The sequence below is a fragment of the Polypterus senegalus genome, chromosome 10, assembly GCF_016835505.1.
Source record: "Polypterus senegalus isolate Bchr_013 chromosome 10, ASM1683550v1, whole genome shotgun sequence".
Lineage (NCBI taxonomy): Eukaryota > Metazoa > Chordata > Cladistia > Polypteriformes > Polypteridae > Polypterus > Polypterus senegalus.
The window spans coordinates 163,239,092-163,253,651 of NC_053163.1; the positions used below are offsets into that span (position 1 = coordinate 163,239,092).

The following is a 14,560-nucleotide window of genomic DNA, read 5'->3' on the forward strand; positions in this document are numbered from 1 at the left end:
TGTCCTTTAAGTTGGGCCTGTTTGGCACCCAGTGGCTTAGAGGACACAAATGAGCCCCTGCGGGTCTGCCGAGTGAGGCCTGGGCACATCATACTCATCTTATATAGCGCCTTGGGCTGAGCTCAGAGGGCACTGCTCAGCTGTGCCCTGACTGATCCCACCGGCCCGCCGCTGGCAGGCGCCTTGTCGAGACGAATGAGCGCGGCTTGTGGACATCTGCTCAGGTCTGCCGCACATATGTTTCCGCAGAGGCCGGGAGTGAGGAATGAGTAATGCTCAAAACGCGACCCGGGACCCCGGAGAGGGGACCGCCGCACTCCTTAACATGTTTTTCATTTGGATCGGGCGCGCTGGCGGTTTGGCTGTGAGTGCCAGTGGCTTCTGGTTGCCCCTGATGAACCACAATTGAATTGTGACATTGCTGCAGTGCCATGTTGGGTTTTTAGTTCCTTATTCTGCTCCCTCCAAATGACGGGCTGTAATGAGGTGACATCTGCCAGGTGTCCCCACCATCACGGCTTCACTCTGAGAGACGTGAGAGAGTGCCAGGCTTGGCACTCAACAGGTGCCTTTAACTCTGTGTTGGACCCTGTACAGTGCCTTAAATGACATGAGGTGGGCCACATTTATGGCACCTGACACCTGCTGTCACATCCAGAGATGACACAGCTGAGCACGTGGAATCGACATGGTGGGCCACTTCCTCCCCAGCCTGGGCATCGCTCATCACCTCCCAGCCGAAGAACACTGGAGGGGGCGAGAGGGGATGTGAAGCCGAGTGGCACACTCAGGTGACCAGGACATGGGGTTCTGCCCTCAGCCGCTCTGGAGCTACAAGGACACGCCAGAGACTGGCATGGGAGAGTCATTGGTGGCCCCTCCATCCCAACGGCTCTGTGCCCGCTGTCGTGCTGGAGGTGCCTTTCGGTGCCCCTTCACGTGTCTATGAGGCCTCGCCTTCCCCGCGCGCCTGCCGCCCTTCTGCTGACAGAAGATTCCCAAGAATTTGCTCAACTGGTGTAACGATTTGTCGGCGGCGCGAGCAATTAGGGAGACAGATGTGATGCGTAATGGCAGAGGCAGAGTACCCAGCTAGGCTGGCGCTCGGCTGGCGCTCGGCTGATCAAATTAATTATGCTAAACAGCTGCAAACGGCCAGAGATGAAGCCGAGTGATTCCATCCATTAAAGGCTCAAGGAGGCGCCCGCGGTGGCCGAGCCGACCCAGTGATATTTACACGGCACAAGTGCTTCATATGGCTGCCGTCCCCTGGCCTGTGGCCTTTCACGGAATCTCAGTGACGGGATCCGGAGGTGCAGCTTCGCCCAGACAAGTCAAACTGGAAACAAGCGGCTTTTTGGGGGCCCCCCGCCTCGGTTCACACACTCCGCTCCCCACAGCGGCCTTTCGGTTTCCTGGAAGATTGGATTTAATTTGATCTATTAGCGGATTGCCTTCAAACGAGGAGGCCCAGGCCGAGAAAGAAGAACGCTTCAGAGGTATAATGCCATCTTTCAGGCTGTGCCCCCTTGGGAGCCCGCGCTCATGGAGATTCATTTCACCGCGCGCTTCCAGGCCACAACAACGGGGCCATTATGACCCGCGGCAGAGGAAATTCAAGCCTTGTTGGCAGAGCGCATTGTGGGCACATTCAGGTGGACCCTCGCTGCTCAGACTCTTCAGTGTCTACCTGCCCGGCTATGTCATCCACAGCACGACTCTGCCCTGCGTCGTCATGCCCGTGTGGCCGCCTTGTGTGAAAGGAACGGTGTGGGGGAGCAAAAAACAGCAACGACACAAACGAGGGGAGCTCGGCGTGTGCCACCGCCTGGACTGGCATGGCAGAGGGAATCAAATGAGGGGCAGAAAACCCTGCCCACGCGCCTTCATTTGCACAAACAACACGCCCGTTTGATTCCATCCTATCAGAGCGGACCTGAGGCCACAGCACCCTTAGGAGAGGACAACGTGTAAGAATGGCGTCCTGGAACGTCTCCTCGATGTTCTTCACCTGCCCACACTGGCACTCCTACAGCTGGTAGTAATGATACTGCAGATGGGACCGACCCGCGGGCGCTACTACTGATAGTAACACTAATAGTAATACTCAGACTGTTACTTCGACTAACACTACTGTCACGGAGAGTGACGTTAATACTCGCACCGTTACTACGACTACTAAAGCCCATGACGACTACGAGTACTAATGCCACTACTACTGGCACCACACGTACTAATACCTCTGCCAATCCTCGGTGTGTGGGGGGGTTCCCAGCCCTGATTGTTGCTATAGTAACAGCACCACCACTGTACTACTAGTAAGGCTACGTCCTTAACTCCAGCTGACGCTCCTAACGCTCCACGAGTATCAAGTGACGACTCCCGCTGGCAGCACCGCTAGTACTGATTGGATTGATTCCTTTGCCACGGCCAACACCAGGGTCACCACTCCTTCTAATGCGAGTGCCAGTATTGATACTTCTGCCAGTGCCACACTCTCACACCAATACTCATCCTAACGGCACTGGCTCCACTCAGAACCCCAATTTTAAAGCCACCTCCAGCTGATCTTTACCAGTCCCAGTATGGCCATCAACTAACTGGGAAGCACCTTGTCCTGTGGGTGGCCACAGATTCTTTTTTTCTTGCCCCCTTATCTTATCCGTTACCCCCATTCTGTTTCCTGGTGATCAGCTAGACTCGACTGGCCAGGTGGTCCCTGTATGTCACAAGGTGACCGGCTCTGTCCCCAACAGGGAGCGAGTGACCTTTGTCCCGTAGCACTGTGTGCCTTGAGTGGGGCTGGTGCCTCTTGGCCCGACTGCCCACCGTGCCCACAAATTGCTGCCCTTTCTTGCCCCTTCCTTTGCAGTTTCTCCCTCCTCGGTTGGGCCTCATGGATCGTTAGCACTAAGTGCAGTTGGCACTCTGGCTGCCCGCCCTGCCAGCACCCACACTCCCACATGGTAATCCATGCAGGGCCCAGTGAGGTGGCGCTGACCACCGCAGGCCCGTGTCTCACCAGTGGACAGACCCACTTTTACCCACGTCATCTCCTGACTGCGCGCCACTTAATTGCCAGTTTCGTGTTTAGAGATTCAGTGATTGGATTTCTCTTCAGCCCAGCAGATGCCGCTTGGCTTTTGTGGCCGTAATTGCTGCCCATTTGTGACCAGCGACTGCTGACTGACAAACTTTGCCTTGGTAACTTTAAACTTTAATTATTTCAGCGTGCCCGCTCTGCTTCTCGTCAAGGCACTTGCCAGTCTCCAGCCTCCTCTCTGCCAGTGCTGACTCGTCACCTCCTCATTCCAGTCTTACTGGCGATGAGCTGGCCGATGCCCAGAGGTGACCCACAGGACCCCAGCAGATGAGAGCACAGGTGGCAGAACTGAAGCAGACTGGGTCATGTGGGCCACTGGCGCAGGAGCCCATCAGGGGAGAAAGTGCACTGTGGTGCCATGAGCCTCAGACAGAAGTCGACCATGGAGCTCATTGTGGGCATGGACCCTGTGCCCGGTCAGCGTGTGCGTGTGTGTGTGTGTGTGTGTGTGTGTGTGAGTCCAGCAGTGTATGGACGTCTGCAGCAGCACCTAGTGACACAGAGAGGAACTGCATGGTGCTCATGGAGCCTTTAAATAGGAGTGAAAGGGTTCAAATGGATAGCCAAGTAAACTTTTGATGTTTCTGCGCACCTCCCCTGTAAATCGTAACAAAGTCAAGAAAAGGGGGCCATTTGTGCATGGCATGTTAAAACTGGCAAAGAAACTCGGGGACAGAAGAAAAAGTCGATGTAGCGCCTTTCATGGTGAGCTTGGTAAAGAAGCCAATTAACTACACAAGAAAAAGGAAAGAAATGAGGGAGAAACCAGAAAGGATGGGCATCAGTGACGGCAGTGCCTAGCGGGCACAGTGGGCAGACAGGACAAGAAGCATCAGCCCCACTCACTACGCTCTGTGAAGGCGCTATACAAGTGCAGAGCTATGGGGCAAAGCTCTTTCGATATGGAGCACAGGCAGGGTCACTCACTGGAGGGGACGGAGATGACCACCACAGTGACCTACAGTGACAGTCACCAGTAAGCAGAAAAAGTGGGGCTACAGAAGAGATATGGGGGAAGGATAAAAAAAGAAAAGAAAGCATACAGCATAGGCGTGAAAGGCGCTATATCACATAGAAAGAAAGAAAGAAAGAAAGAAAGAAAGAAAGAAAGCGTTTGCCTCTTAAATTCCCGTCGGCTCGTGTGTGACGGCAGATTTTTGTTACATTTTTATGAAATCCAATAACAGAATTAAATCTTCATTCAAACTTCCCTTTCATTGCGAGTCCGACCCTCCGCCTTCCTATACATGTACGTCACACACCCGCACTTTTGTTTTCCCTTTTCCGTTAAGTGTCCGGTGTCGCGCTGTCGCCGCTCGCTGTCACATCTCAGACTTCAAAAAAAAAAAGATCTAAAAAGTGACCCGAACTCCGGTAATTATCGAAGGCAGCCGTTAATGAAGCGCAGATCGCCAACCCCACCAAAAAAGCCGCTCGAGCGAGTGAAGCTGAACGTGAAGGCGCATGCGAGCACGGAGACGGGCACGGGGGCATGCAGGCTGGCACATCTTCGACGAGAGAGCCGAGCCCGCCACTCATCCTGGCTCTCTAAGAAATAGGAAACAGATGGTCCTTGCGGCTGGCTCCCCTGTTCCAGCCCCTGTGCTGCCAGCCTGTGGTTGTTGGCTGGTTGCTGCTGGCATAGTGCGTCTGCAACATGGCAGGACAGCAGCTAATACCAGAAAGCGGGCACAAATCTATTTGCAGGCCAGCAGGCTGTAATGCAATGTGACAGAGGTGACACGGCAGATCGGAACAATGTGGGCAACTTTTTATTGTCGTTCTTTCGAACTGTCAGTCTGCAGGTGGACGGCAGCAGCCCGAGCCGATCCCGGCAGTGGGGGGCGCGAGGCAGGAAAGAGACCGGGACGGGGTGTCGGTGCGCTTATGGGGGCGGGTTATGACGTCAGAGCCCGGAATTTGGCCGGATGGATCCCGGGGATTCCGTTAGGCGGGTGTGACGGGAACTGAACACTAAAAATACGGTATAGGAGGGCTACATCTTCTTCTTGTGATGAAGAATAATAATAGGAAGGGTGACAGAGGGGTCTTTCAGAGCGATGCCATGTGTGGTTCCCAAAAGAAAACCACCACAACAAAGTTCGGGAGCGACCCTCTTTATTCAGATCCGTCATGGCTTCCGGTGATGACAGATTCGCTAAAGCCCAGCGGGCCCCCTGAGTTGAAGGGACTCTCAGCCTGAAGTCACGCAGACACATTCAGACCCTTCCGAAAACCCAAAGAACCAACTTCGCACACAAAGCGGCCTTCCCAGGGTGGGCTTCTTTGTCACGCGCTGGTGGAAGTTCGCGACCAGTAAGGAGCCATTGAAGGTCCGGAATGTTCAGGAGCGAACAACAAGAAATCGACGCGCGCGTCCGGCTGCCTGTTCTCATGCACGCGCGTGCTTCCTGTTTACCATATAGCGCCTTTCAACAGGTTTTCATATATTTAGTGCCTCGTTAATTCATCAAGTAACGATGAGACTCCCAGCTCTATGAAACAGAGCAGTGAAGTCGTTTAAATGTAAATTTGAAAGCTCAAAAGCCGTTTAGTTTTGAGGTCATCTGAAAATGAGCTCTCCGCGTCTCCCGTTTCCTAAATTATGAACGTCCCAAATGTCACAAAAGGTCACTAAAATAGATACGTGGCGGTTATTGGACAAGTCTTCGAAATACAAAAGCAGTTCAATAATAAACACCGCGCGCTGCCCCGTCTTTTTATTTCTTGTCCGTTTTTCGGCTGCCCGTTTTCTTCGAAACTCTTAACACGGAAATCCTGCCTCAGGGTTTTGGGGCTCGGGCGCCCCTCGGCTGGTGCAGCACCTCGCATTTCGACTTCTTTCCTGCACGTGAAGACATTTCCAAGATCTCATCATCGTCATTATTATTATTATTAGTATTATTATTAGTATTATTAGAGGGATACGCGCGTTTAGCAATCGGCAGTGACAAACCCCCTGCAGCACGCGGCGGCCACCTCTGGTCTGACGTGTATGGCGCGTGCAGGTCCACCTTCGTTCGTTCGTTCGTTCGTTCGTTCGTTGGTTTGTTCTTTCGCTCGTACGTCTATTTTTAATAGCCACACGGGGCAGCAGAGCTGGCACACCCGAACTCGACTGACTGATTGATTTTTCAATGGATTGATTGATCGATTGACTGGTTGTTTTTTCGATTGATTGATTATTTTAGGGGCGCATGTTGTCGTTTATCCGCCCCACTTTGTTTTCACAAATGACGAAATTTCACAAATGCAAAGTCTATTCGTTTGATTCTTAAAAATCAAACATGATAAATTACCGCGATGGACCTACCGGGGTGTTGGCACGTCCTGTCTGTCCGTCGCTGTTCGTTTTCTTATTCGCCTGGCATTTTATAGCGCCCTTCACTGAGCGCCGCAGAGTTCTGTAACCAGATATTAACTTGTATTTGTATACAAATTGTATAACGAGGCCAATAAAGAAACTGATGAACATAACTGGAGCCTTCATTAATGTGGCGGAGACGAAAACAAAAAAAAATCGTATTATATTTATATTAATATTCATATTCACATTCATATTGGAATTTGTGTTCGTATACGTATTCATATGCAGATTATAGTCGATTTCATATTCGTGTTCCTATTGGTTATTTCCCCTTAACGCATCTAAACCGCAATCCTCACGTGATAACTCAGTGACCAATTAACGACAGGTCGCGTTTTTCAAAAACATTTCTTGCGCTCTTTTCACTTCACACCCGACCACTCCTGTCTCAGCTAAATCGACGGGGTCCATATGGACCCCCAAGTTCGACTCCCACACGGCCATCCAGAGTCCAATCGGTGCGCGGGGGCCTCGGGCGGCCTTTATTTCCATATAGCGCCATTCAGAGGGGATCAAATCACAGCAATGAACCGAACCTGAGGGGGTCACAAGGGCGACAACGAAATAGAAAGTTGAGAAAGTACCACTGATAACGGAGACCCTCGATAAGAAATAAAAATATTTGTTGAAGTTCTGCAGAAGCCTGGTGTTTGATTCATGCAGACTTTGGTCGGCTTATTCTTATTCGTATTCTTATGAACAGTTGCAGTCGCAGTGTCATGTGGCCGACGCCCTTATCTAACGGTGATCAGCTCCGTTTCTGTCGTACAGGCAGGTGGGTCCTCACATTGTGTCAGCAGTGGGCCCGCCTTTGATGCCTGAAGCCAGGATGCGCACACTGGTGCCAGTACTGTACCCACGTATCCTCAGGTGGGCTGCCGTGTGGCTCTGTTGGCCGGGCGCGCGACCCCCGAGGCCCCGTGGAGCTGAGTCCCCAAAGACCCCCCCGACCTGCACTCACCCGGCATGACACGCAGCTGTCCCTGCGTGCCCGGCATCACCGACGTTAGCGCCAAGGATGGCATCTGCCAGCAATCAAGAGGAAGAATGCGTGGAAACAAACGCTGGCTGCAAACTGCGGCGCTGTCCTCGGACACTTCGTTTACTTCTTCTGATGTTCGCGTTACGCGCGCCAGAACGTTTACTTCTGACTGACCGTCTGTGATGGGGTGGACACCGAGACCACCATAAGGAACTTATTATGGTCTGCGACCGCCGCGCTGAGGGGCTTTCGTCGCCCGCTTTGATTGGCACACAAGAAGTCCGTCCGTGCGCTCAACTGGGACTCACCGGCTGGACAGACCGGAGACGAGGCGCCTGCGAGTGACTCGAATAACCGGACGCTGCGATGACGACGAGCTGCCCCTCGGTGGACCTTCGGTGAATGACGTCGGTGGTCGGCCCGGTCCGTCTCTTATTGTCCCTCGTGGTGGTCGCACTACCGCTTTCAGAGCTTTAGGGATATTTCCAGAACTCCTGGGTTGCCCTTTCACGAGATGGCATTCTGTTCGCCTTCACCTCTGCCCAGTTTTTAGTGACCTCATTAAATAAGAACGCGTTCCGAGTCGATAGTGACGTCATCTCATCAGGCATGTCGACGCGTGTCCAGTGCCACCTGAGTGTCCCAGTCGTCACTGGGCGGCCTTGTTATTCAAATCTCACTAAGCGGACACTTTCTGAGCCCCCTTTGTGACTTCAGGTGTGTCACCAGCACTGTGCCCACAAATCTGTGCCTGTGATTTATCAGCCCTTCTTAGATGTCACTGCGACAGGCACAAGGCAGGAGCAGCGCCTGGACGGGGTGCCAGCCCACTAGGTGGCACACATACATGTCAGGGGCCAATGCAGATTCACCAGTTCACCTAACTGGCAGGTCAGTGGGAGGAATGGTTTTTCTTGCTGCTGCTCTTTATCTTCATCTTCCTCATTGATTTTTTTACCGCTTGCCCCATGCAGGCTGCACAGCCGACCTCAATGCCACCCCCGTTGTCATGTTGTTGCATGTCAAGGTGGCACCAAAGCCAATCAAACACTGACACAAATGTGACTTTGTTGTTTGAAGCCACAATGTCAAGTAGTGGGGATGCCCACTACAGCACTCAGTGGCATGCCCTTCACGTAAAGCTAGAAAGTGGGCATAGCAGAGCTTCAAGGTGTCCTTTTGAACTTTGGGGGGCATTTCACTGGCACTTTCAAGCCTTCCCAAGCTGAACTCCAGTTCTGGGATGGCACAGCACATGTCTATCAGCTACCCGTTTCTTGCCACCCATTTGTCTGAAGTCTGGCAGATAAACAAGGTGCAAAACACAACAAGGCGGCATCGCCTAGAAAAAGACTTCAGGGCTCAGGCCAGGGTGCAGGAGCTGATGGTGGGCTGCCATCAGACGGCTCTGGCTTATGATACGCTGAACCCCTTACCTACTCTATGAACTTCTTTGTACACTTAAAGGGTACCAGGACAGTCAGAGCCCACCGTTGCAGGAGTAAGCAGCTGTGGATGGGATGCCAGGACTTCACTGGGTCATCCCGGCCTGGCTGGTTGGTCTTTGGATCCCTGGAGTTGGGTTAGAAACACACAAAGAAAGAGAATTTGCCAGGGGTTGTGGGCATCCTTTCTCTTTTTATTGGCTAACTTTCATTCAAGTTTCCTTAAAAAAAAAAAATACCAAGGTCCCACCCTGGTGGGATGCATTTCATGAGAATGCCTGAAGATGGCACAATCAGGGTCTTTTCTGAAGCCTTCGTATTGCCCATGTTAATCTCTATGCATGGTTTGAAAACCTGGAAGGGTGGGGCACATATGTGAAGGTGAGGGTACATAAAGCTGGGCACACGTGTGTGGGTGAGGGCACAGAGAGCAGATTCACTGAATACCCTTGATGGTCAGTCCCCATCCTGGCAGACCCTCAGGTACTTAATCTCCTCTCCTAGGGGGTGTGCCAGTGGCTGATGGTTCAAGGTTGGTCTCCTCTCTCATCAAGAATGGCCAGTTATAACTCAAAGGAAGACAAGGACAGACCCAAGCCCCTGCCAGGTGTGCCCCCTCAATCCTGAGGTCTAAGAGATCCAAATAGGGAAACAAAAGGGCCAAAGCCTGATGAAGAAAGAGCTCTGAGGTCCCAACGGTGCCCAACTGGAAAAAGACCAAAGGCCTTGGGGGTCTGCAGGGGGTCAGCAGCGCACCCCTGGTCACCTGTGACTGAGCTGCTGGAGCTTAGAAGTGCAAAGCCTTAAGCTATGATGGCGCTGTGAGCCTTGGCATCAGAGCCTGAACAAGACGTGGAGGGTTCAAAGGGCCACCACTAAGGAGAAGGGCAGGGCACGGGTAACGTCTGGCACGTCAGTGTGAATCTGCACGAGGAGGGTGCCACCTGAGTGCGCGGCACAGTCCAGCACAGGCGGACGCCGGTGGAGCGTGGAAGGCTTCTATTTTCCATAAATCTCACATCCTTTCCTAAGTCTTTATTGTCATAACACAAACCAGATGTTTAATATCGGATGTAATCTGTTCCACCGCAGTGCCCTGGAAGTGGAAAAAAAAACAGGGCGAAAAAAGGCAATTTCCTCTGCGCTTCGAGGTTAAGGGAAGGGAGCCATTCTGGGAAAAAGACGAAGACGAAGAGGAAGAAGAAGATTTTAAAACGAAAAGCAAGGAACTGAAGACGGGAGCTCAGAGGCCCAGGCAGCTCAGCGATTTGGGGTGGCATGGAGTGGCACACTTGAGAAGATGAGGGGTCTATCTGTACCTGCTTTATACTCAGAAAGCAGAAACCCACCCTGGACGGGATGCCAAGCCATCACAGAAGTGAAGCTGTGACATTCGTGTCGGTGTCCGGCGTCTTACTCTGCCTTGTGCACCATGAGGGCACACAGAGCTGGAACCCACCGCAGCAAGAAAGAAGCAGCTCTGGCCGGGGCTGTCACCGGGCACATCCACGTGGAGCCCGCTGCTGTCCCCTCATCTGTCCCACTTTGTGACTCGGAAGAGTCTGTCCTGGAGGAGTCGCAACCTCGGAGAACGCGGGCAAAATCAGAGTTGGGTAGGATGTGTGTGTGTGTGTGTGTGTGTGTGTGCCACACCACTGGATAGGCACTCTGTGACACTGACGGCTGGGATAAATCACACAGAATGTCTGTGATGTCCTCGACTGGGGCTTCCAGTCACCGTGACTCAGGCCTGAGGGTCGAGCCATTTTATAATATAAAACACATTCTCAGTCCTGCGGAATTCAGGTCAGATTAGGTCAATAAAGTCCAAATGACCACGAAAGGTACGGGACAGATAGAATAGAATAGAATAGAATAGAATAGAATATAATAGAATATAATATAATATAATATAATATAATATAATATAATATAATAAATAGAATAGAATAGAATAAATAGAATAGAATGCAATATAATATAATATAATATAATATAATAAATAGAATAGAATAAATAGAATAGAATGCAATATAATAGAATAGAATAGAATATAATAGAATAGAATATTTAATGCCCATGACTTTGGCTCCTGTGACCATCAATTTGATTCAGAGGGTTTCAGTTTGGTGTGTCATCTTTTATATTATATTATATTATATTATATTATATAACTGGCCACGCCCCTCGATCCATTCGTCTGCGTCACCTGCTGGACGTTTGCGGGTTCAGATCTCCGAAGTCGCCACGCACGGCTTTTCTTGTCGTTAGCTGCAGGCCCACCTGAGGCTGAATGGCCCCCCTTTTCTCCTGCAGACCCCGATGCACCCGGCGGTGAATCAAATTGCCGAGTCGGTGACAATGGAGAGTCTGTTGGTGGCTGTCCCCCTGTCCCCGGTAACCTGAGCACTGTGCGCTGCCTTGCTGCGCCTGCGGCCTCGCCCTCTTATATAGCGCCCCTGCACACAGGATCCCCCGCACAACTCCATGCCTGCCGTGGGCTCGCCCGTCTCTGGAGTGTCGCAGAGCGTGTCGCTGTCGTTGTGCCCGAGCGCAGTGGCGCAGGGTGTCGATTCGCAAAGCCGGTAACATGGATGAGCGGTGGCACAGAAGCGTGGCGGCCTGGTGTGCCCACGCAGCTCTGCCACTTTCTTGTGCCACACACTGGCAGCGGCCATCGTGGCGGGTGAGCCTGTCCACGACGTCTTGCTCTCGTGTGCGTTACTGGATCAGCTCAGCGGGGTCATCTGTGGTGTGGGGCGCCATATCCGAGTGACCCGCTGTGACGAGCGCCCGAGTCCCCCGCCGGCGCCGATCCAAGCCAAGCACAACGCAATGAAATTCGAAGCCAACGTTTTTGGGAAGGCGAGGTGTCGTCCAGGGGGTCGCGGCGCGACTTTCTGATTCTATTTGGAAATCTGCGGCGATCTGAACGAAGGTTCAAGAGTTCCTTTTTAAACTCCGCCGTCTGCCAAAATTCTCCTTCTCGGAGCGATTCCTTTATCTATTTTAAGATAACAAAAGTAAAAACTACTGCCAATAATTATTAACAAAGAGTGCCCCCAAGTGACCTCCCTCCACTCTCAGAGCTTCCCATTCGGGACGTTTCCTCTTCCAGAGTGGAGAAGGCCGAGTTCATTGGGAATGTGACGGTGTGAACCGAGCTGTCCGCGCAGATTCACTTCAGGCCACGAGGGGGAAGGAAAGGAAAAAAGAAGAAGAAAAAAAAAAAGATAGAAAAATAAAAGAAAAAGAAAAGCGAGGCGAGGCTGTGCTGTCCTGAGCGGCGCTAAGCAGTTCCATCTGTCAGCCCGAATCTCAGGCTAATAGCCCGTGGCATCGACGACAGCCCTCCGTCCACTCACTACCTGCCTTTGTCCAATTACATCGCGGTGAGCCCACCTCCAAAAAAAAACACACACATCAGGCAGCAAATGGAAGCGATGAGCAAATAAAATGAAAGAAATGGAAACATCAGGAGGACGCCCGCCATGGAGCCCCAAAGTTTTATCCCGCACTTTGAAGTGGAAGAGCGGTGGCGGCTCGGCGCGCTGGTGACTCTTCGGCTCGGCTCGGCTCGGCTCATCTCCACTTCAGCACTTCACCTTGCCACGGGCTCTGCCGCCACAGATTGGTTCATTGTCAAGGAGATTTTTTTTTTTTTACCCATGATTCCATATGGTATGGACTGGGCTACATGTTGCCCAACATGCCAGTGCAAATGTTTTCTCAATTAGGTGTCTTATCTCCCGTGAGTTAGCATCAGATGAAGCTTGCTGACAGCGTAATGGCAGGGAAAACCTCGGACGGCTCCATCAAATGGCAGCTCTGCTATGACATCTCGGCCAGGACTTGGTGGATGGTAAGTTGGCAGGGAGGCCGCCGGGTTGGTTGTTTTTTTTTTTTTTTTTTGTTTGTTTCCCGTCCCCTCTCACTTCTCGTCCCAGGGCTTCAACGCTTACTCGTTTGTTGTGCTGCTGACTTGACACTTGCTAATTGAGGAGCCTCCATTCTTGTCCTGACGAAGAGGAGCGAAGTGGGCACCTTAATTAGCGCACTTGTTACTTTAGCGGGGCGGCTTTTTTATATATAATATAATGTATATATTTAGACAGGGGGCTGCCTTGGAAGGGACCCTGAAGTGGGCTTCGGCGTGGACGGCCGCTTCTGTTGTTAGTATGCTCGGTGGTCGTGATACTGGCGGTATCTGAGTTTGCTTTGGACTAAGACCCCCCGGGGGGCTCCGCATGTTTGGCAGATCGATTTGATACATTTCAGCTTTTTGTTTTGGTCCCATGAGCCCTCGTTGGCACTGTCAAAAATGCCAGGCTGTGCCACACGCATTAGATGCCATTTCAAAACTTTGAGTGTGTGTGTGTGTGTTTTTTTTCCTATATGGAAGTTTTACAGAAACGAAGCGCTCGCGTTGTCGCGCTGCTCTGCATCTGCTTAATAAAAATCGAAAAGGACTTTGTGACAAAGGGGTGCCAGTGGGCCTGGGCGACCCCCAAAGCACATCCTGTTTGTTTCATTTCTTAACAGAACAATAAAAAGGACGACAAACGAACAACGGCGGCAGGTCGGCCCTTGTACTTCACGCTTTAGTGCGGACCCCCGATGGACCCCCGCGCCCGGACGTGGGTTCTACTCACGCAAGCTGCAGCGCGGGGTCCGCCCGGAGTCCTCGGCTGTTTGATTGCATTTTCTGTGTTGCTGCCGTCCCCCTCGCCGACCCCCGACACTGTCTGTGCGTGCCTGCCGCTCTCCTGTCCTTATTGATTCAAGTTATTTGGGGATTTTCCAGGCTCTCGCGCTGTTTGTTTGGTTTCTTGCAGTCAAATCTTCTGCACCATTTTCTCATTCTCTCCGAAAGTGAATTGTGGGCTTAGTGAATGGAGCGACAGAATGCGGAGAGAAGGTAAAGGCGAAGGTGGTCTCCACGCGGAAGAGGACAGCCGAATTAGAGACCGCGGTCCGCCGGGTGTGCCTGCGAATATTCGCTCATTTTCGGTTGATTGATGGCACTTCCGTTTACAATACACTGACGGCCTTTATTTATGGGATTCTTCCATTTAGGATTTTATTTTAACTCGCTGAAATGGGCGACGATTTTCTGCGGCGAATTAACAAACTGCAGCCATTATACATCCACATATAGCATTTTTATTTTTTTATGTATCTTGCCATTTTGGTGGCGCCCGAGTGTCCATCGCCCTAACCCTAAGTTCGCCTCATCCGCCCCACTGCTATATAGCGCCTTCCGTGTGGCGTTTTGTGCTTTTCACGCTTTTCTGGGTTCCTTTGCCCTCCAGAGGTTTCTTTTTTGTTATTTCGCTGACCGCTTTATCCATAGGGTGACTTTTTTTTATTTTTGTTCGAGCGCTGGCAGGTGAAGTGACCTGCTCAGGGTCACACCATGTCGACCGCAGGATTTGAACCCAAAGTCTTAACCGCTCCGCCACGCTGCCCACTTTTTAGGCCCTTCGTCTTTTTTGGGGGGGCTCATTTTTGCCCAATTCGGCGGCTCGCGTTTCGAAGCCTGTCAGGCTGACCGGGGCACTGCCCGAGGGTGGTCGTACGCAGCTCTTCCAGTTTCTACCCCCCGCCACAAACTGCGTACTGCCAGTGATTAAACTGTACTGCCAGCCTCGGGGACGCCGTTA

The 14,560-nt window shown here is 51.9% G+C and overlaps 2 protein-coding genes across 2 annotated transcripts in view; one reads left to right on the forward strand and one right to left on the reverse strand.

The window, feature by feature from the left end:
- The window catches only part of frem1b (Fras1 related extracellular matrix 1b), a 124,781-nt gene extending 110,598 nt beyond the window's left edge, over nucleotides 1-14,183 (reverse strand). The window contains exon 1 of the mRNA XM_039767223.1: nucleotides 13,550-14,183. The gene's annotated coding sequence lies outside the window, so the exon portion shown is untranslated. The remainder of the gene's footprint in view (nucleotides 1-13,549) is intronic.
- The window catches only part of nfia (nuclear factor I/A), a 285,399-nt gene continuing 282,969 nt past the window's right edge, over nucleotides 12,131-14,560 (forward strand). Inside the window, 1 exon segment of the mRNA XM_039767230.1 lies at nucleotides 12,131-12,759. Coding sequence (XP_039623164.1) covers nucleotides 12,664-12,759 — 96 coding nt within the window. The 5' untranslated portion in view covers nucleotides 12,131-12,663.